Below are 23725 nucleotides of genomic sequence, written 5' to 3' on the forward strand. Positions count from 1 at the left end.
AAAAATATTGCTATGAAGGTGGCTTCTCCTAAGTTTAAGCCTAGATTTATTGGACCTTACAAGATTTTGGAGATTATTAATCCGGTCTCTTTTCTTTTGGCTCTTCCTGTCACATTTAAAATTCATAATGTGTTTCATAAGTCCTTGTTGAAGAGGTTTGTTGAACCAGTTGTTCCTGGGGTGGCACCTCCGGACCCTGTAATAGTTGAAGGTAACATGGAATATGAGGTAGAGAAGATACTGGATTCCCGTCTGGCTAGACGGAGACTCCAGTATTTGGTTAAGTGGAAGGGTTATGGTCAGGAGGATAATTCCTGGGTCTCTGCCTCTGATACTCATGCCAAAAGATTGGTGCGTGCCTTTCATCGGGCTCACCCTGATCTCCCTGGTGGCGTGGATGAGGGTTCGGTGACCCCTCCTCAAGGGGGAGGTACTGTTGTAAGTTCATTTTCCCCTTCACCATTGAGGTCTGATGAACTCCCTCTTCTGGTGATGGAAGGTAGTGAGGCTGATTACAAAGCACCTGAGCAGAATGATGATGACTGGGTGACTGGGATTGCTGACTGGATATAAGGCAGCCGACGCCCTTCTGCCTTGCGGGTGATTACTCTGAGGGATTCTTGGAGACCAGTCTGATTCCTGCTCCTCAAAAGCTAAGCTTTCTGCTCTACTTTTTGCATTTGTGTTTTGGTTTTGTTTTGCCTTGTTTTTCTGGATTTCTGTCTTTCACGTCTGGGTGAGCTGAATTCCTTTTTGCTCTGTCTTCAGATAATACCTGAGTACTGTATATAGTCTTTTTGAAGCCTAGCGTCTTCAGGGCTTTTTTCCCTATCAGTCTGTTGGCTCTTGTTTTTGAGAGGGTTTTGGCGGATTGCAGACAGCAGCTTTTCTATTCTATCCTATTTAGTTAGCTTGGGCCCCATCATTTGCTCAGCCTTTCTTTCTATCAGTGTGAGTGTTTTTTCATCTTGCTTCACCATCATTATATGTTGGGGGCTGCCTATTGCTTTGGGGTCTGCTCTGGGGCAGTTTAGATTTCCCTTTCTGTCTTTAGGCTATGTAGTTCTCCGGCTGTGATCGAGGGGTCTAGGGCACCGTAGGAACCCCCCATGGCTACTGCTAGTTGTTGATGTTAGGTTCAGGGGTCTGCAATCCGATAGCTGCCAACTTCTCTGGTTTTCTGGACTTAGCTAGTATTTCTGTTTTTGCCTCCTACGGTGACTCATTCATAACAGTTGTCCCATTGGAAAATTGTATGTTCCTGACCAGTGGAGGAAGAGAGTGATGTCTGAAGTTCATTGCTTTGCATTGGCTGGTCATCCAGTTATTTTTGGTACTAGAGATTTGGTGAGTCGGTCTTTTTGGTGGCCCACCTTGTCTCGTGATGTCAGGAATTTTGTGCAGTCCTGTGGGACTTGCTCTCGGTCTAAACTTTGTTCTCGCTCTAGTGGGTTGTTGATGCCTTTGCCGGTGCCCAGGAGGCCATGGACCCATATTTCAATGGATTTTATCTCTGATATGCCTGTCTCTCAGAGAATGACTGTTATTTGGGTGATTTGTGATAGATTCTCTAAGATGGTCCATCTTGTACCACTCCCTAAGTTGCCATCTTCCTCAGAGTTGGTGCCCTTGTTTTTGCAACAGGTGGTTCGCTTGCACGGGATTCCTGAGAACATTGTATCTGACAGAGGAGTTCAGTTTGTGTCTAGATTTTGGAGGACTTTCTGTTCCAAGCTGGGAATTCAGTTGTCCTTCTCCTCTGCGTTTCACCCTCAGACCAATGGGCAGACGGAGAGAACAAACCAGACTTTGGAGTCGTATTTGAGATGTTTTATTTCTGCTGATCAGGATGATTGGGTTTCATTTTTGCCCTTGGCCGAATTTGCTTTAAATAATAGAGCTAGTTCTGCCACTTTGATGTCACCTTTTTTTTGTAACTTTGGGTTTCATCCTCGGTTCTCTTCAGGGCAGGTGGAGCCTTCTGCCTGCCCAGGTGTTGACACTGTGGTGGAGAGAATGCACCAGAACTGGGACCAAGTGGTGGATAAGTTGTCTCTCTCCCAGGAAAAGGCCCAGCAGTTTTCCAACCGGCATAGTACCATTGGTCCCCAGTTTAAGGTGGGTGATATGGTTTGGTTGTCATCAAAGAATTTCGCTATGAAGGTGGCTTCTCCAAAGTTTAAACCTAGATTTATTGGACCCTACAAGATTTTGGAGATTCTTAATCCAGTCTCTTTTCGATTGGCTCTTCCTGTTTCATTTAAGATCCATAACGTGTTTCATAAGTCTCTGTTAAAGAGGTTTGTTGAGCCAGTAGTTCCTGTGGTGGCACCTCCTGACCCGGTATTGGTTGAAGGTAATGTGGAATATGAGGTTGAGAAGATACTGGATTCTCGCCTGGCTAGACGAAGACTCCAATATTTGGTTAAATGGAAGGGTTATGGCCAGGAGAAAAATTCTTGGGTCCCTGCATCCGATATTCATGCCAAAAGATTGGTTCGTGCCTTTCATCGGGCCCATCCTGATCGCCCTGGTGGCGTGGATGAGAGTTCGGTGACCCCTCCTCAAGGGGGAGGTACTGTTGTGAGTTCATTTTCCCCTTCACTGTCGATGTCTGATGAACTCCCTCTTCTGGTGAAGGAAGGTAGTGAGGCTGATTACCAAACACCTGATCTGGTAGATGATGACTGGGTAACAGGAACTGCTGACTGGATATAAGGCAGCCGACGCCCTTCTGAGTCGCTGGTGATTTCTCTGCTGGATTCTTGGAGACCAGTCTGATTCCTGCTTCCCAAAGATAGGTTTTTGCTCTGCTATTGAACTTATTAGTTTTGTTTTGTTTACCTTGTTTTTTGGAGTTCAGCCATCCCCGGTCGGGGGTGTGCTGAGTTCCATTTTTGTCTCTGATCAGTTTGTCTCTTTGCTCTGTCTTCAGAATTTACCTGAGTGCTGATATAGTCATTTTGAAGTCCTAGCAACTTCAGGGCCTGTTTTTCCTATCAGACGGTTGGGACATTTTTTGGTAGGGTTTTTTGCGGATTGCAGACAGCAGCTTTTCTATCCTGTCCTTTTTAGTTAGCTTGGGCCCCATCGTTTGCTCAACCTATCTTTCTATCTGTGTTAGTGTTTTCATCTTCCTTTACCGTCATTATATGTTGGGGGCTGCCTATTGCTTTGGGGTCTGCTCTGGGGCAGTTTAGATTTCCCCTTTCTTTCTTTAGGCCTATTTAGTTCTCCGGCTGTGATCGAGGGGTCTAGGGCATCGTAGGAACCCCCCACGGCTACTGTTAGTTGTTGTGGATAGGATCAGGGGTCTGCAATCCGATAGCTACCAACCTCTCCGGTTTTCTGGACTTAGCTTGTATTTTTGTTTTTTCCTCCTTCGGTGACTCATTCATAACACACACCTCTGGATGAAGTGCACCACCCTGTGACACCGCAGGGGCACCATATCAGTCACCACCTTCGACAACCTGAAGAACCTTTATGATAAAAAAACAGTTTCTTCTGCTTTGTCCAATAAAAGTGCGACAGTTCGTGCTGGACCAGGAACCATAGGAGGCCGCTAAAGCAACACAGATCGCCGACGCGTATAAGGCTAATCATACGCTTTAGGTATGGAAGTCAGTAGGCACCAGCTTTAGAGGGTTTAAGCCAACAAACATCCCCAGTGCCCCTGCCAGCTGTCCCTCAGGGGGTCTTGTCCCCTCTTCCAGCACCTAGCTTTCATCTGAATCACAGCAGTTCTATACCTGAGACCGAACTGGTCACATCAGTCTCACCTGCCCAGAGAAGCAGAAAATGAACCTCAATAAATACAGGGTAATATGTAACTAGTATTTATATATAGTGACAGACACATCAGAAATTATGTACAGGATAATATGTGACTGGTATATATTATACTATGACTGCAGACATCAGATATTATGCTAGTCACACATTATACTGAACATAACATCTGATGTCGGTGCACACAGTATACCATATACAGTATACAGGAGAATATGTGACTGACATATGATATACTGTGGCTGCAGACATCTGATAGTATACTATACAACAATGTGTATTTTGTAAAACATCTGATGTGTATCACCGTATAACTTAGACGAAAGGTGGGCTATTAATTTACCAAGGTGCCATATGAGAGACCATGACTGTTGGAGTGCCGAACCATTTAATTCTGCTCAATATTAATATTATTTCAATTATTTTATATTAAGATTTTTTTGTATCACTTAATATTGAGTAGAATTAAAGGAGTTTTCCTGTGAACAAAGTTAATCAAGGTCCCAGAGTCTGGAGGAAGAGTGGAGAGACAGACAGTCCAATCTGCTTGAGGTCTAGTGTGAAGTATCTACAATCAATGATGGTTTCGGGAGCCATGTCATCTGCTGGTGTAGGTCCACTATGTTTTATCAAGACCAAAGTCAGCACAGCCATCTACCAGGAAATTTTAGAGCACTTCATGCTTCCCTCTGCTGACAAGCTTATTGAAGATGGAAATGTAATTCTCCAGCAGTGCTTGGCACCTGTCCACACTGCCAAAAGTACCAATACCTGGTTTACAAACAACAGTATCACTGGGCTTAATTGGCCAGCAAACTCACCTGACTTTAACCTCATGGAGAATCTATGGGGTATTGTCAAGAGGAAGATGAGAGACACCAGACCCAACATGCTGAAGGCTGCTATCAAAGCAACCTGGCCTTCTATAACACCTCAGCAGTGCCACAGGCTGATCGCCTCCATGCCACACCACATTGATGCAGTAAATGATGCAAAAGGAGCCCTGACCAAGTGTTAAGTACATTTACTGAACATACATTTAAATAGGCCAACATTTCGGATTTTAAAATCATTTTTCAAGCTGGTGTTATAAAGTATTCTAATTTACTGAGTATGACTTTTGGGATTTCCTTGGCTGTAAGCCATAATCATCAACATTAACAGAAATAAACACATGAAATAGATCACTCTGTTTGTAATGGCTCTATATAATATGAGTTTCATTTTTTGTATTGAAGAACTGAAATAAATTAACTTTTTAATGATATTCTAATTTTGTGAGATGCACCTGTATATATACATTGTGGCATGGCTAAGGGTTGTATAGTTGATGGGAGGTATGTGTCTCGGAGACGGCTTGTCTGTGTAATGTAGTGTAAGCCCTTTTTAATATCACGATATTACTAATGTTTTGCAAGGACCTGTAGTGAGGTCACAATCACGTAACCAGTCAGCTGCTGGGTTCGTGAGTGTGACTATACCCTTGTAATGTAGCATGCTCCTGAACCAGAGTTGTAGGTGGGTAGGACTAAGCCTCCCGTGTGTGCTGACTCTCCAGGTCTGAGTCTGAAGCAACGGACGTTTGTGTTCTTTTTTGCCTAAGCTAAAGGCTATTTCTTTGGTGATATGCTGCTTTATGGGTTTATGACGCAAATAAACCTCATGAACTTTGAAAGAACCTGCCTCATGATTGTCTCCCACTGCACCTGAATGAGTAGAATCCCTACAATTGGTGGAGAATGCGGGCAGCGATCCCAGCAGAGACTTGAGACAGTTGCTGCATGTCCTGGGTAAAGTTTTCAGCGAGGCAGCAAGCACTACCTGGAATAATGGAGCACCTGCTGCAACACCTGGTCCAGGCCCAGGCACAGCAACAGGAGACCAACAGGCTGTTGTTACAGCAGATCCAGCAGGAGCAACAGCAGCAGTTCCAGCAGAGCCAGCGGGAGCAACGGCAGCAGATGCAGCTTCTGGCAACCGCCATCCAGGAGGGCAGGATGAGCGCCCCAACCCCAGGTCTGGCTGATGCCACCCACATCGGAAAGGCAGTAAGACGCGCATTACAAAAAATGATCCCTGAGGATGATGTTGAGGCCTTCCTGACAGTGTTTGAGAGGGTGGCTGAGAGGGAAAAACTTCAGCCAGAACAGTGGGCGGAGGTACTGGCCCCATACCTGACTGGGGAGCTCCAGAAGGCGTACTATGACTTGACTGTACAAGACGCCAAGGAGTATCCCAAACTAAAAGTGGAAATTCTCGCACGTTTGGGGGTGACAATGACTATCATGGCACAGCGAGTTCACCGCTGGGCCTATCACCGGGACAAACCGCCGCGCTCCCAAATGTTCGACCTGTTGCACCTCGTCCAGAAATGGCTGCAGCCAGAGTCATCTTCCCCTGAACAGATGGTAGAGCGAGTGGCAATGGATCGGTTTGTGCATTCCCTGCCAAGACCCCTACAGACTTGAGTTGCCCAGGGGGATCCCCAGAATGCTGATGAACTGGTTGGACTGGTCGAGAGATACCAGGGGATGGAAGGCTCTTTGGGGAAGCAACCTGTTCCGTATTGGGGGTTCCAGAAGGGGGTGGAGTCCCAAAAAGGGGTGGGGCATCCAAGGTCAAAAGGGGCGGGGGAGGCGGTGTCCAAGGTCCCCACGGGTGATATTATTTGCTGGAAGTGCAATGGGCCAGGACATATAGCTGCCCGTTGTCCCCAGACCACCGAGCAGATGGACTGCAGCATGGGACGCAGCATTTCAGGCTCTGCGGGTCCGCAGCAGATTTAGGTACGTTGTACAGTACCATTGTTTTCAATGGTAAACTGAAAAACGCTGTGCACATGCTACGGATTTTTCCACGTGGATTTGCTGCGGGTTCAAATCCGTAGCATGTCAATTCTTTGTGCGGATTCCACTGCGGTTTCACACCTTCTCAATTGTAGAGGTGTGAAACCGCAGGGCTAAACCGTAGGCTAATCTGCATATAAACCGCAGGTCTTTGACCTGAGATTTTACCTGCGGATTTTTCCAAATCCACGCGGAAAAATCTGCAGCACCTAAATCTCCGTGTGCACATAGCCTAACGAAGGGCGACAAGCGTGTCCCGTGAAGGTGAATGGTCGGGCAGTAATGGCGCTGCTAGACTCCGGGAGCTTGGTGACTCTTGTACGGGTCACTTTTCCTCTCAACCTACTCCCGGGTTAAAAGGTTGGCGTTCGGTGCATACATGGCGATGCAAAAGACTTCCCTATGGCCAGGGTGAACATTGAAATGGCGCATGGCACAGAGTCCCATGAAGTTGACGTCGTTCAGAACTTGTTGCATCCTATAATTATAGGCCGGGATTTCTGTCTGTTTTGGGATCTGTGGGGTAAGGGTTCTGAGATTGCTTCAGAGTCCCCAAATGCAGCACCAACCGCCATATGAACAGCTTCTATCCACTCTCTGTTCAACAATTAAATCGTCATGTGTAGACTATATACTGTATCTGTCTTGTTAGATGTTACTTGTTGTATCTGTTGTTATATATTATGTTGCCTCTTTGCCACAAAGAATTCCTTGTATATATGTAATATGTACTTGGCGATAATAAATTTGATTTGATTGATTGATTTTTGAGATTGCTAGCAAGAGCAGGGAACCAATGAACCCTAATAATAAGGTATCGCCACCATCAGAGGTAGACGGGTTTCCTTTATGTGTCCTTGTTGGGGATGAGGAGGAAGGGTCCCCTGTATCTGACATTCCGGAGTTAGGGGTGGGCAGTGAGAATTTTGGGACTGCTCAACATGGGACCCAACACTGAGAGAAGCCTTCAACAATGTCACCATCATTAATGGGGTTGCATAAGAGCCGGGAGCAGACACAAGGTTTCCCTTCCCAAAAATAAGGGAGGAGGTGGTAGAGCAGTTAATAGTACCATGCCCCTATAGACGGAAAGTATTGGACATGGCCCATTCATACATCTTGGGTTGACACCTGGGGGTGGAAAAAACGCAGGAGTGGGTTGTACAGTGGTTCTATTGGCCTGGGTGTTCTCCTGAAATAGCAAACTATTGCAGGTCCTGCCCGACATGTCAATTAACTGCCCCCACATCTCATTTTCGGAACCCCATTGTGCCATTGCCCATTATTGAGGTGCCATTTGAGAGAATTGCCATGAACTTGGTCGGTCCCTTAGTTAAATCAACCCGGGGCCATCAGTATATATTAGTCATCCTGGACTATGCCACCTGCTATCCTGAAGCAATTCCCCTGAGAAATTCCTCCGCGAAGAGTATAGCCCACGAGTTGGTCCATGTGTTTTCCCGGACGGGTTTACCGAAGGAGATCCTGACTGACCAGAGGACACCTTTTATGAGCAAGGTGATAAGGGCGTTGTGCAGAGTCCTGCAAATCTCCCAGTTGAGGACTTCAGTGTACCATGAGCAGTCAGATGGCCTTGTTGAGAGGTTTATCAAGACACCGAAGAGCATGCTAAGAAAAGCCATTGAGAAAGATGGTAGAGACTGGGATTGTCTCTTACCGTATTTGCTGTTTTCCATCTGTGAAGTTCCCCAGGCCTCCACGGGGTTCTCGCCCTTCGAGCTTCTGTACGTCCGACATCCGCGAGGTCTCCTAGATATAGCCAAGGAAACCTGGGAAGCCGAAGTCACGCCCCACAGAAGCGTCATTGAGCATGTGGCACTCATGCAGCAGAGGGTTGCGAAGGTTATGCCCATTGTTAAAGAACATCTCCGCTAGGCACAAGAGGCTCAGGCCAGGGTCTACAACCGGTCAGCAAGAGTGAGGCAGTTCAATCCGGGAGACAGAGTTCTCGTGCTAATTCCGACAGTGGACAGTAAGTTCTTGGCCAAGTGGCAAGGGCCGTATGAGGTGGTGGAGATGCTTGGAGATGTAAACTACAAGATCCACCAACCCGGAAGACGGAAGCCATACCAGGTTTACCATGTGAACCTCATCAAACCGTGGCAAGATAGAGAGCCAACGGTAACTCCTTGCTTGCTGGGCAACCTAGAAGGGGAGGTTGGAGCGGTTACCATGGCAGAGACGCTATTGAAGGCCCAGAAACAGCAGTGCTGGAAGTTACTCCAGAAAAACAGGGACCTGTTTTCAGAGTTGCCGGGGTGCACGAAGGTTGTGGAGCACGAAGTTCTGACCGAGCCACATGTGCGGGTGAACATGAAGCCTTATTGAATTCCTGAGGCCCGTTGAGAAGTAATCTCCAAGGAGGTGCAGCGTATGTTGAAGTTCGGGGACATTGAGGAATCCTAGAGCGGCTGGTCGAGCCCGATTGTCCTGGTCCCAAAACCTGATGGTGAATGGAGGTTCTGCAACGATTATCGGAAGCTGAATGAGGTCTCCAAGTTCGACGCTTATCCCATGCCACGCGTTGATGAGCTCATCGAGAGACTTGGACCTGCCAGGTACATATCCACCTTGGATCTGACAAAGGGATATTGGCAGATCCCCATGGCACAGGAAGCCAAGGAGAAGACGGCATTTTCTACACCAGACGGGTGCTTCTAGTATGTCCGGATGCTGTTTGGCCTGCAGGAAGCTTCGGCAACCTTCCAGAGGGCTACGGATAGAATCCTTGCACCTCATAAGCTATACGCTGCTGCGTACCTGGATGATATCGTCATCTTTACCCCGGACTGGGAGACTCACCTGGAAAAGGTCCAAGCAGTGTTTGATGCTCTAAGGGAGGCGGGGTTTACAATAAACCCGAAGAAGTGTGCCTTGGGTAAAGAAGAAGCCAAGTACCTCGGATATGGAGTGGGGCATGGCTAGATCAAACCCCAAATCAATAAAGTGGAGGCAATTCAAACATGGCCAAGACCTCTGTCCAAAAAGCAGGCTAAAGCCTTCTTGGGGATTGTAGGATTTTACAGAAGGTTCATCCCAAACTTCGCTGCGCCTCTGACTGATCTTCTAAAAGGGACAAAATCAGTAATGGTCAGATGGTCCGAAGAGGCAGAGTCAGCCTTCCAAGAAATGAAAGGGGCTCTATGTAAGCAACCCGTTCTGGTGGCCCCGGACTTTAAACGAGAGTGTCACGTGGACCCGTCCTGTGTGACGCGACCAGCAGGCCAGTGACTAAAACAACAGGACGCGGCACATGATACTGTCCTGTGTGACTCGGCTCGCAGGACAGTAACTAAAACAACAAGACAAGGGGTAGGGAGACAGTTACAATGGTGGGCCCTGCGATAGGGACAGGGGACGTGGAGGCCTCCTGCACTCCCCTGAGTCAGTGTCTCTAACGCTCCTAACGTTCCCTATGCCGGTTCCACACCGGGCGCCGATCACGAACCTGTCGCCCTAGCACACCCTACACCTATCCCTTGCTAGGGAGCTGGGTGGCGCAGGCACTGGCCCCACCGCTGTACTAATACACACTAAGGAAAAACACAAACAGGGAAACACCACTTAGCTTTACTCTGTTGCACTTGCTCCTGGCAACAGAGTCCACCACCAGCATGCAGCTCTCCTCCTGAATTGCTGCCAACAAGCTCTGTCAGAGCTAAGGAAATCCCCTATGACTCCTTTCACACCAGGGCTAAGACAGAGCCATGAGGAACGCTCTCCAGCTCCTTCCTCCACCAAGGATGGTTGAAATGAACACTATCACCAACACTGATTGCAACACCTGTGACTCTTTTATAGCAGAGCCAGCAATCACACCTGCATTATAATAATGTGCACTTAACTAAAGAAACAAGTGCAATGACGCTCACCACCACCGGTGGGAAACTTAGAACAAACGACACCACAGTGCAATAATCCTAATGGCTACCGGGGGCAAAAACCAACCTTAAGCACAGCTTAGGGGAAAAAAAAAGGTTACCTGTGCTTTTATCAGTCCTGATCCAGCATGGATCATGACAGAGAGTTTATCCCTCAGACAGATGCCTCAGATGTTGGGATAGGAGCAGTCCTTTCCCAGGAGATATGTGGGAAGGAACATCCTGTCCTCTACCTGAGTAGGAAGCTATCTTCTTGTGAGAGAAATTACTCAGTTGTAGAGAAGGAGTGTTTGGCCATAAAATGGGCAGTGGATACCTTACGGTACTACCTGGTGGGACGAAAGTTTAGGCTGATATCCGACCATGCCCCACTCAGATGGATGAGGGAAACAAAGGGTAAGAATGCTAGGGTCACCCGCTGGTTCTTAGCCCTGCAAGACTTCAGCTTCCATGTAGAGCATAGGGCCGGGAAGCTACATGGGAATGCTGATGCCCTCTCAAGAATCCCTTGCCTGGTAGGTGAAAGTGCCAAGTCCCACGGCTTTAGGCAGAGGGGGGAGGTATGTGGCATGGCTAAGGGTTGTATAGTTGATGGGAGTTATGTGTCTCAGAGATGGCTTGTCTGTGTAATGTACTGTAAGCCCTATTTAATATCCCGATATTACTACTGTTTTGCAAGGACCTGTGGTGAGGTCACAATCACATGACCAGTCAGCTGCTGGGTTTGTGGGTGTGGCTATACCCTTATAATGTAGCCTGCTCCTGAACCAGAGAGTTGTAGGTGGGGAGGACTAAGCCTCCCGTGTGTGCTGACTCTCCAGGTCTGAGTCTGAAGCAACGGACGTTTGTGTTCTTTTTTGCCTAAGCTAAAGGCTATTTCTTTGGTGATATGCTAGTTTATGATGCAAATAAACCTCATGAACTTTGAAAGAACCTGCCTCATAGTTGTCTCCCGCTGCACCTGAGCGAGTAGAATCCCTACAACATGTACAAGTATATTGGAATACCGTATCTATAGTTTTGTCCATATGTCAGGGAAAGTGACAGTGCTCACATAAAAAGAGGTTTCAATAAGGGCATCCCCCTAAAAAAAACCCAAATATTTCACAAGGAGTACAGTGCTGTGCAAATTAATTGGGACAAAGCTTTTTTTTTTTTTTTAAGTAAAATCGCAAGTTGGTTACCAGTCAGTGATTCAAACCAGTTTTAACTGCTTTGAAAAGGCACTCATACCTGTTCAAAGCAGTTAAAACTGGTTTGAATCACTGACTGGTAACCAGTTTACAATTTTTCTTAAAAAATTGCTTTGTCCCAATTAATTTGCACAGCACTGTATTGCATATCCAAATATAATTTATCAGCCTGGACAATCTAACGTAATTTTGCTAGTCGCTTCCTCTGAAAGGGTATGTAAGGTCCATAAGAGATGTTAATATACACAAAAGAGTCCAATCAGGAGTAAAAAATCCATCACCTGATCAGCTGTATTGGTTCACTCATGGTGGGACCGCGTCACTGTGGTGACAGATCAGACAAGGAAAGAAGTTAGGACACTCCTATGGTCAAGGTGATCTACACTGGAGAGAGTGTGTGTGTGTGTGTGGGTGGAAGAAGAGAACAGAGAAACAGACAGACAAAGAAGGAAAATGACTAAGGAGAAGAGCTCGAATGGCGACTGTGGAATACCCCTAGCAGGTGAGTTTGGGAAGGGAACTCTTGTTCAGCAACTTGTGAGAGACCCCGTGAGACTCTGGAAACTTAATGTGTCATTCAAGGCTTGTAGGTCTAAGAAGAGACTATTCAGCGAGACTGGGGACATGTACAGTAAAGACATTGACCACAGGCGCTTCATTTATGCAGTTCCTGAAAGTGGCTTAAGCTAGTGAAAGTAGGAAGAAGCAGCTGAAGAGGTATGTGGCGCCCCTGAGGCTCAGTTGCCACAGAGGTACTGCACCTTCTCCTAAGGTGTAGTGCCCCACCATTCAGGTAACGTGAGAACTCCTTTCCACGCTCCAACACCCGCACCCCACACACACACACAGGGTAGTTCTGCACAGCCACAAGCGGCTCTGTACTTAGAGAGTAGCAGAGCACCTTTGGTGGTTCCCTGCTTGGAACACTGGACATGCTGGGAGGTGGGTGGAGTTAGAATACATAAAAGACTGGGAAGGTTTAGAATTACAGGTCAGTCTGCGGGGGCAGTCTGCGAGAGCAGTCCCCTAGGAAATTAGGAGAAGGAAGCCACTTGGAGAGGAGTGGGGATCCCTGGAAGAAGGGATGGAGGAAGGAGTGCTGCAGCTGCCTCAGTGACCTGAGCCAGCTGGCACGGGAAAGGAGAGAAAGGAGAAGGACGAAGAACTGTAACCTAAGATTCCATAAGAAAGAGAGTCAAGTACGGAACGAAGGAGTAGAGAACAGTGAGGAGAAGTGGGTTGGAAGAGGAACCCTGCCTATAGGTACTCAGCGCAAGGCCGGGGCCCGGTCCCCGAGGTTGTATGGACACTTATGGTTCTGCAGCAGACACCGGTGGAGTAGTTGGCTGTAAATGCACTACTCCCATCTAAGACTTGGGGCACAACAGCATCTGTATAGAAAGCCGGGACTCAGGAGAAGGGAGTCCCTGAAGCAGGCTACAGCTGTCTTCCATACGAGTAGAGAACACAGTAACATCTGTAAGGAGGAACTCCAGCGTAACTTAGTGCTAGGAGATCTTCACACTTAAAGGCGCAATAGAAGAGACGTTCAGAAAGGTACATGTTGGTGGAGTGTTGGAGAGGAGCCTTCCATCTTGCCTGGGGGTTGATTGAGTCTCTGACCCGGAAGACACAGCACGGAGGCTGGCACCTGTGTGCCCTACTGACTGTGAGTAAAGCGTTGGAACTACAGACCCTGGTGTCCTCCATTCATTATCGTGCCTACACCCTCAGTACCACTACATCTGGGTACCAGCTCCTACACCACCTGTGCCTCTCCTCATCTATTAATATTACACTGCCCTGGGGCTACAGCTTCACCTGTGGGGAGCTACACCATCTATGCTGCAACACACCACCAGCCCCAGAGGATCTGCATGCAGCGTCGGCCTAACATCAAACTTGCCGAATACCACGGGGTAGCGTCACGAACTATTACACTACAAACCGCAACCGCTATTGGTTTGGGCGCCCAGGGCCATGGACTGCGTCACTGCTGCTGTGACACATCCCACTGATACCGGCCCGGTACCGAGTACCCCACAGCCCTGGGAGGGCGACCCATATAGCTGTTGAGGAAGCTTGAAAACTCCTAACTCCGCTAATGAGACGTTTCAACACTTGCTCCGTCGAAAAATGTTTGTTGAAGAGATGTCTCTGTACTGCAACCTAAAGAAAGATGTCTGTTTCTCCTGCTGTGCTTTGTGGATCCATGGAACGAACAGTAAAGTTAAACTTGCTTTTACACACCGTTGTGGTCTCCAGTTCGTGGGGTTATTTATGGGGAACCTCGTCCACGTTAAGCATGGCAGACCCGAGGGCACAAGAAGTGTCCACAGCCACAATAGCAACACATACACTGCAAACAGGTGCCTGATTTTTGTAGCATACCGGGGTGTCGAACTCATGACACTCGAATACGACTACCACCCTAGGCAACATTACAAATGAACGAAAAATAAATCCACAGGTCTCAACTAGAGATGAGCAGTAAGCACAGATGATGTTGCATGAGCCCTGACTAATCAAAAGCTGTGCCAGGGATGCTGGAAGATAAGAGATTCATAAACTCCCAACAAGCCACCAGGTAGCACTGACCTAGACACTGGACCGGAGTCCCGTGAATTGATCGAATGCAGACAGTACAGTACCGGATTTAGGTCTACGCCCTGCAGTCTTGGATATCTCCTGAATTTCCCTCACTGTCAGCACCCCTCTGACATCTTCTCCTGCCAGGGTAGAAAGAAATGGTAAATTTGAGCTCCACATAATGTATCCCTCATTCTCTTCTTCAAAAGTTGGGAGGTATACGACTTATCAGCTGCCTACTAATTCACACATTTCTAAGCTCCACTGTTTTCAGGGCAGGACTGGGTGTTGAAATTCAGTCTCATAGCATCTTGCTACCAGAGCTAGGTCCCTCTCAGACTTCTTGTAGTAAACCAGACTGATATTTGACCAGATATTTAGACATTAATCTGGAGACAGCACTTACTTTGAGAGGAAGGAAATAAATTACTAATTTCTCTGCAAAGCGTCGCCCCTTCCTCCCTTCTATTCTAGGCACCTGCCCTCCTATGCCTAGTTATAATACCTGATTGTGATGTATAAATACTTAAGTTGATATCAACTTATGATGAATAATTGCATACTTTATCTAGGACATCCAAATATTGTTCATTTCTTAACGTCACTTATGAATGGAATAGTATGGCAAAATAACAAATACTTTTCTATTTTTCACATTAATGAAATTAAAGCAGTTAGTTCAACCAAAATATGTTTATTTTACAGACAATCTCTGAATCTTCTTTTTGAAAAACAGTAAAAAGGTCAGTAGTCTGTATTTTGACACCATCTTCATTTTTGAGTATACAGATTAGGCTGAGCAGGGAACCCTGAAGTGTTTGGTGGATAGGCAGATGGAGGCCCTGGGACCACATTCTGAATCACAAACATCTGTAATGATAAAAGTGATAATGGGTTATTGAACAAAGGTTAGCATCCTAAGTGCATAAGTTTCAAAATGCAGTACAGATGATAAAATAATAAAATACATTAGAACGTATTTAGCACTTCTTTTCCATGGTAAGCAAAGGCAGAACACCCTATAGTCTCTTGAATTAGATTTCTAGATTAGGAGCTGTTCTGCAGCACTCAGCAGCAGCCAATACAGATTGAATGTAGCTGTGCTGATGTGTTTACATCTGACCACCACCGGAGCTTGTAACGGCTGATGATTGGTGGTATAGGGTGTAAGATCCCTTACAAAATTATATTGATGGGATTGCATATCCGTAGGACAGAGTACATAATCAATATTTTCTAACTGGACAACCTCTTTAACCCCTTCACGACCCATGACGCCTACGTAGGCGTCATGAAAAGTCGTGCCCAAACGACCTATGACGCTTACGTAGGCGTCATGCTATAAATAGCCCCCCTGCGGGTCGGGTGACCGGGGTCACTGAAAGGTCACTCGACTCGCACACAAAGGACCCTTCAGAGTTAACACCTGGGGGTGTGACTTAGCCCCCACGTGCCTACGATCGCTCTGATTGGCTTTTAAAAGGGAAACTGCCAATCAGAGCGATTGTAATATTTCACCAATGAAAATTGGTGAAATATTACAATCCAGCCATGGCCGATGCTGAAATAGCATCGGACATGGCTGGACACCGAGACCCGACCCCCCCACACCGACTGACGGCACCGATCGGCTGCCGCCACCGTCTGATGGCACCGATCGGCAGCCGCCGTCATAATATGCCCCCCCGCCTTCCCTCCGCCCCCCAGTCCTCCAATCACCCCTCCGATCACCCCCTCTCACCCTCCTTTGTGCCTCCGACCTCCCGCTATCTGTCCCGGTGTCCCGCCGTCCAGCGTCATGGGCGCCGCCATCTTGGAAGATGGCGGGCGCATGCGCAGTGCGCCGAATCGAATCTGCAACGCTGCAGATTCATTCATTTATTTTGATCACTATGATAAACTTTCATAGTGATCAAAATGAAAAAAAAAGTAAATCACCGCCCCCCTTATCACCCCCATAGGTAGGGACAAATAATAAAATTAAAAAAATATATTTTTTTATTTTTCCATTAGGGCTAGGGCTAGGGTTAGGGCTAGGGTTAGGGCTAGGGTTGGAATTAGGGTTAGGGTTGGACTTAGGGTTAGGGTTGGACTTAGGGTTAGGGTTGGACTTAGGGTTAGGGTTGGACTTAGGGTTAGGGTTGGACTTAGGGTTAGGGTTGGACTTAGGGTTAGGGTTGGAATTAGGGTTAGGGTTGGAATTAGGGTTAGGGTTGGAATTACGGTTAGAGTTGGAATTGGGATTAGGGTTGGGTTGGGGTTGGGATTACGGTTAGGCTTGTGGTTAGGGTTAGAGTTGGGATTTCGTTAGGGGTGTGTTGGGATTAGTGTTGTGGTTAGGGTTATGATTAGGGTTGGGATTAGCGTTAGGGGTGTGTTGGGGTTAGGGTTGGAGATAGAATTGAGGGGTTTCCACTGTTTAGGCACATCACAGCTCTGCGTTATAAACTTCTGTGTAGCACCTGGGGGTTCAAAGTGCTCACTATGCATCTAGATAAGTTCCTTAGGGGGTCTAGTTTCCAAAATGGGGTCATTTGTGGGGGAGCTCCAAAGTTTACGCACACAGGGGCTCTGCAAACACGACATGGTGTCCGCTAACGATTGGAGCTAATTTTCCATTCAAAAAGTCAAATGACGCTCCTTCCCTTCTGAGCCATGCCGTGCGCTCAAACAGTGGTTTCCCCCCACATATGGGGTACCAGTGTACTCAGGACAAACTGGACAACAACTTTTGGGGTCCAATTTATCCTGTTACCCTTGGGAAAATAAAAAATAGCGGGCTAAAAAATCATTTTTGAGGAAAAAAAAATATTTTTTATTTTCATGGCTCTGCATTTATAAACTTCTGTGAAGCACTTGAGGATTCAGAGTGCTCACTACACATCTAGATAAGCTCCTTGGGGGTTCTAGTTTCCAATATGGGGTCACTTGTGGGGGTTTCTACTGTTTAGACACATAGGGGTTCTGCAAACGCAACATGACGCCCGCAGAACATTCCATCAAAGTCTGCATTCCAAAATGGCGCTCCTTCCCTTCTGAGCTCTCCCGTGCTCCCAAACAGTGGTTCCCCCCCACATATGGGGTATCAGTGTACTCAGGACAAATTGCACAACAACGTTTGTGGTTCAATTTCTCCCGTTAGCCTTGTGAAAATAAAAAATAGCAGGCTAAAAAATTTATTTTCACTGCTCTGCGTTATAAACTTCTGTGAAGCACTTGGGGGTTCAAAGTGCTCACCACACATCTAGATAAGTTCCTTCGGGGGTCTAGTTTCCAAAATAGGGTCACTTGTGGGGGAGCTCCAATGTTTAGGCACACAGGGGCTCTCCAAATGCGACATGGTGTCCGCTAACGATTGGAGCTAATTTTCCAATCAAAAAGTCACATGGCGCTCCTTCCCTTCCGGGCCCTGCCGTGCGCCCAAACAGTGGTTTATGACCACATATGAGATATTGATGTACTCAGGAGAAATTGCCCAACAAATTTTTTAGGATCCATTTTATCCTGTTGCCCATGTGAAAATGAAAAAACTGAGGCTAAATAAAATTTTTGTGAAAAAAAGTACCTTTTTTTTACGGATCAATTTGTGAATCACCTGGGGGTTCAAAGTGCTCACTATGCATCTAGATAAGTTCCTTGGAGGGTCTAGTTTCCAACATGGGGTCACTTGTTAGGGAGCTCCAATGTTTAGGCACACAGGTGCTCTCCAAACGCGACATGGCAACCGCTAAATATTCAAGCATATTTTCCATTCAAAAAGTAAAATGGCGCTTCTTGCCTTCTGAGCCCTGCCGTGTGCCCAAACAGTGGTTTATGACCACATATGAGGTATCGGTGTACTCAGGAGAAATTGCCCAACAAATTTTAGGATACATTTTATCCTGTAAGGCTGGTTTCACATTAGCGCATTTTCAGCGCGCGCACGGCCGGGGGTAGCTCCGCCCCCGAGCCGGCTCTCTGCCCGGCGTGCCCGCCCCTTCCTTGTAGCGCCGCCTCCTAGCGGACAGCGGCGCCTGCGATCGGCGCACCCTATCTTTAGCATAGGGTGCGCCGATCGTGCGCAGGCCGTGCGCTAGTTGCGCTTTGACCTGCGCTGCGCACTTTTGACGGTGCGCCGTGCGCGCCAAAATCAAACTTTTCGGATTTTGGCGCGCACGGCGCACCGTCAAAAGTGCGCAGCGCAGGTCAAAGTGCAACTAGCGCACGGCCTGCGCACGATCGGCGCACCCTATGCTAAAGATAGGGTGCGCCGATCGCAGGCGCCGCTGTCCGCTAGGAGGCGGCGCTACAAGGAAGGGGCGGGCACGCCGGGCAGAGAGCCGGCTTGGGGGCGGAGCTACCCCCGGCCGTGCGCGCGCTGAAAATGCGCTAATGTGAAACCAGCCTTACCCATGTGAAAATGAAAAAACTGATGCTAAAAGAAAATTTTGGTTGGAAAAATTAAAATGTCCATTTTTTCATTCCATGTTGCTTTAGTTCCTGTGAAGCACCTGAAGGGTTAATAATCTTCTTGAATGTAGTTTTGAGTAGCTTGAGGGGTGCAGTTTTTTGAATGGTGTCACTTTTGGGTATTTTCTGCCATATAGACCCCTCAAAGTGACTTCAAATGTGAGGTGGTCCCTAAAAAAAATGGTTTTGTAAATTTTGCTGTAAAAATGAGAACTTTTAACCCTTATAACTTCCTAACAAAAAAAAATGTTTCCAAAATTGTGCTGATGTAAAGTAGACATATGGGAAATGTTATTTAGTAACTATTTTGTGTCACATAACTCTCTGGTTTAACAGAATAAAAATTCAAAATTTGAAAATTGCAAAATTTTCAAAATTTTCGCCAAATTTCCATTTTTTTCGCAAATAAACGCAAAAATTATCGACCTAAATTTACCACTAACATGAAGCCCAATATGTCATGAAAAAACAAACTCGGAATCGCTAGGATGCGTTGAAGCGTTCCTGAGTTATTACCTCATAAAGGGACATTGGTCAGAATTGCAAAAAATGGCCAGGTCATTAAGGTCAAAATAGGCTGGGTCATGAAGGGGTTAAAGACTCTTGTTCTGTAGAGCTACTAATCTTAGGCTGGAGTCACACACAGCGAATAAAAAAATCGGTCCTATTTTAACGGTACGAAATCGCCCAAAGAATTCTTGTCCAGGGATCCGTCTGTCATCCCATTTTCCGGCGTGGAACCGATTTTATTTTCATCTAAGCATCAAATTGACATCCAATGCCAATGCCTGATGCTCTTTCCTGTGACCAGGAGAAGTCTTGCGATTTAATCGCAATTCACACGTGTGGTGCGTTTTCAATGCGATTTTTAATCACATCCATAGACTTGCATTGTCGAATCCGATCCGAAAATCGGTGACAATCGCAGCATGCTGCGATTGTCTCGGTCCGACGATCGGATGCGATAAAAAATCGCGTGATGTGAGCTGCCCCATAGAATAACATGGGTTCGAATGCAATGCGATTTTTTATCGCATTGCATTCATCTGTTTAATCGCCAGTGTGACCCCGGCCTTATGTGTGGTTGTCCATTGGCACACATTGCAGTTTAACCCCTTTACCCCCAAGGGTGGATTGCACGTTAACTCTGGAACGCTTCAACGGATCTAGGCAATTCTGAGAATGTTTTCTCGTGACATATTGTACTTCACTTTAGTGGTAAAATTTTTTCGCTATAACTTGCGTTTATTTATGAAAATAACAGAAATATGGCGAAAATTTTGAAAATTTTGCAATTTTCAAACTTTTAATTTTTATGCCCTTAAAACAGAGAAATATGTGACACAAAATAGTTGCTAAATAACATTTCCCACATGTCTACTTTACATCAGCACAATTTGGGAAACAACATTTTTTTTCGTTAGGAAGTTATAAGACTTAAAAGTTGACCAGCGATTTCTCATTTTTACAAAAAAACTTACAAAACCATTTTGTTAGGGACCACCTCACATTTGAAGTCACTTTGAGGGGTCTATATGGCAGAAAATACCCAAAAGTGACACCATTCTAAAAACTGCACCCCTCAAGCTACTCAAAATTACATTCAAGAAGATTTTTAACCCTTCAGGTGCTTCATAGGAGCAGAAGCAACGTGGAAGGAAAAAAATGAACATTTAACTTTTTAGTCACAAAAATGATCATTTAGCATCAATTTTTTTATTTTCCCAAGGGTAACAGGAGAAATTGGACCCCAAAAGTTGTTGTCCAATTTGTCCTGAGTACGCTGATACCCAATATGTGGGGGGAAACCACTGTTTGGGCACATGGCAGGGCTCAGAAGGGAAGGAGCGCCGTTTGACTTTTTCAACCTAAAATTGGCTGGAATTGAGATTGGACGCCATGTCGCTTTTGACGAGCGTCTGATGTGCCTAAACAGTGGAAACTCCCACAAGTGACCCCATTTTGGAAACTAGACCCCACAAGGAACTTATCTAGATGTGTGGTGAGCACTCGAACCCCCCAGTGTTTCGCTAAAGTTTATAATGCTCGGGCGTGAAAATTTTTTTTTCCATAAAATTGATTTCTTAGTCCCCAATTTTTAATTTTCCCAAGTAACAGGAGAAATTAGACCCTAAAAGTTGTTGTCCAATTTGTCCTGAGTATGCTGGTACCCCACATGTGGGAGAAAACTACTGTTTGGGCACACGGCAGGGTTCGAAAGGGAAGTAATGACGTTTTGGAATGCAGACTTTGATGGAATGGTGTGCGGGCGTCATGTTCCATTTGCAGAGTCCTTGATGTGCCTAAACAATAGAAACCCCCCATAAGTGACCCCATTTTGGAAACTAGACCCCATACGGAACTTATCTAGATGTGTGGTGAGCACTTTGAACCCCCCCAGTGTTTCGCTAAAGTTTATTATGCCCGGGCGTTAAAATATAAAATCCTATTTTGTTCCCACATAAATGATCATTTAGTCCCCAATTTTTAATTTTCCCAAGAGTAACAGGAGAAATTGGATCCCAAAAGTCATTGTCCAATTTGTCTTGAGTACTCTGGTACCCCACATGTGGGAAAAAACTGTGTAGGCACATGTCGGGCTTTGGAATGCAGAATTTGATCGTCTGCTGGCGTCATGTTCCGTTTGCAAAGCCCCTGATGTGCTAGTATACTAGATACTAGACCCCCCAAAGAACAAATCTAGATGTGCCCCCAACTAATCTAATGTAAATTAGTAGTGCATTGAGGTGTGGTACAATTTGAAGCAATTCTTCATACTCAGGCCAGGTTTTTTGTGGCAGGTGTCCCATTGATAAATGGTGTCCCTGCGTATTCCTTTTGTAACACACTCAACACCTATTTTGCGGCTTACCTTTTCTTTGGGTTGGCAGGACCACCCCTGGAAAATGCTGACCTGGTACAATATGAGCACCTTCAGTTCCAGAAGTACTGGGGCCCGCTCTTTCCTGAGCGCTAAACATCAGGGCCTTAACCACTATCTCCTGGAAATGAAGGTATGACGTATCGGTGTGGTGTGCACATTGTGACAGCAGGAATGCGTTGAGCATTACCATTTGGACGATGTGCACGGCCAGCTTTTTATACCACACCTTGGCCTTCCTCAATGCATTGTACGGTTGGAGGAGTTGATCGGAGAGATCAATGCCCCCCCATGTTTTTGCTGTACGCAACTACACAGGTCGGTTTGTGGACCTGTGTAGAGGTACCCTGTACAGTGCAGAGGGTACTGCCATCACCATGTATGGTGGTCAAGAGATGGACATCCCTCTTTTCCTTGTACTTGACCACCAGCAGGTGGTTGCTACATTGGGCTCTGCTCTCACCTTTTCAGAGCATCTGCCCAAGTAGCGTCTTCGGGAGGCCTCTCTGATTTTTGCGGACAGTACCACAGGCTGCGTACCTCGCTCAGAGAGGGATTTGTAGAGTGGGACGCTGGTATGAAAGTTATCAGTGTAGAAGTGATAACCTTTATCCAGCAGTGGGTGCACCAAATCCCACACAATTTTCCCACTCACTCCCAGGAAAGGAGGACACTTATCCAAGTTTTTCGGCTGCGGGATGTGTGTACGGAGGTGGCGCAAAGGGAGCTAAGGAAAAAAAGCGAGCACGAGTGTTGATCGGTGAACTGCGTCACCGATCAATGCTCGGTGGCTGTGCACGGAGGCGGCGCAAAAGTGGGGTGGAGGGGGGTAAAAATAGGGGGATGGGGGATTGGGGTGGATGAAGAAAGATTGGGCAGGGATGAGTTAGGGTTGTAGTTAGGTGGTACAAAGGGGGGTGAAATAAATGAAAAACGGCAGGCGCAAGCTTTGATAAGTGACATGTGTCACTTATCCAAGTTTTGCGGCTGCTGCGGGATGTGTGTACGGAGGTGGCACAAAGGGGGCTAAGGAAAAAAAGCTAGCACGAGTGTTGATCAGTGAACTGCGTCACCGATTAACGCTTGGCGGCGGCGCAAAAGGGGGGATGGAGGGGGTAAAAAGAGGGGGATGGGGGGGATTGGGGGGATGAAGATAGATGGGGGTGAAGATAGATGGGGCAGGGGATCAGGGATCAGGAACACTTATGGTTGGCGTTTTTTTCTTTCTTTTTTTCTGCAGGGATTGTGATGCTACAAATTGTGGCACCACAATATCCAGCACAGGAGCTCTTGCTGCGTCTGACCTCTCTGCAGAAATCCTCAGCTAGAATGAGGACCCCTGCAGAGATGTCAGATAGGTCATCTGCAGGTCAGAGACAGGTCACAGAGCGGTCACATCGCTCACAGCTCCGATTCCTAGGCAGGTCATTGCCAGGTCACCAGCAGGGCACAGAGTGGTCACAGCATGACAGTAGCTGTGCCCTGTGGCTGGCATGATCGCCGATCTAATCGATCGCACCAACCAGCTCCTGCAGGCCCTGCACTAGGCTCCGGCCTAGAATCGGTGCTAATACAGCACCAATCCGGGCTGGTACTGGCAGGGCACAGCGGCGATATAGCGCTGCTGTGCCCTGCGATTGACGCGATCGATTAGATCTGCGATCATGCCAATCCGAGGGCTTTTTGCCGGTGCCAGGCACCAGCTCTAGGATCGAGTACATCGGTACTCCGATCCTAGCCTATGACCTCATTGTTTCAGCCGCTCCGATTGGCGGAAACAATGAGAAACGCTGCGATTGGCTGTTCAGAATTGAACAGCCAATTACAGTGCTCTGGATGCCGGGGGGCGGGATTGCAGCCTGGGAGGCCGACACCATCTTCCCTAAGGTGAGATGGCATCAGAATTTTAATGCGATCACCGCGATTTAAGTCGTTGTATCGCATTAAAGGGCTGGACGTACTATCCTGTCCACGGTCATACGGGCCCAGGTACCGCGGACGGGATAGTACGTCGGATGTCGGGAAGGGGTTATATCAATAGCACTCTGCTTGTAACAGAATCTATTTCTAACT

The 23725-nt window shown here is 46.9% G+C and overlaps 1 protein-coding gene across 2 annotated transcripts in view; it reads right to left on the reverse strand.

Annotated features, from left to right (window-relative positions):
* Positions 1 to 14996: 14996 nt before the first annotated feature.
* Positions 14997 to 23725, reverse strand: part of LOC141069328 (membrane-spanning 4-domains subfamily A member 4A-like) — a 111464-nt gene continuing 102735 nt past the window's right edge. For both annotated transcript variants that reach the window (XM_073558792.1, XM_073558793.1), the window contains exon 7: positions 14997 to 15192. In XM_073558792.1, the coding sequence (XP_073414893.1) occupies positions 15094 to 15192 (99 nt within the window). In that variant the 3' untranslated portion in view covers positions 14997 to 15093. The remainder of the gene's footprint in view (positions 15193 to 23725) is intronic.

The sequence above is a fragment of the Dendrobates tinctorius genome, unplaced genomic scaffold, assembly GCF_039654945.1.
Source record: "Dendrobates tinctorius isolate UK_male_01 unplaced genomic scaffold, ASM3965494v1 ptg000258l, whole genome shotgun sequence".
Lineage (NCBI taxonomy): Eukaryota > Metazoa > Chordata > Amphibia > Anura > Dendrobatidae > Dendrobates > Dendrobates tinctorius.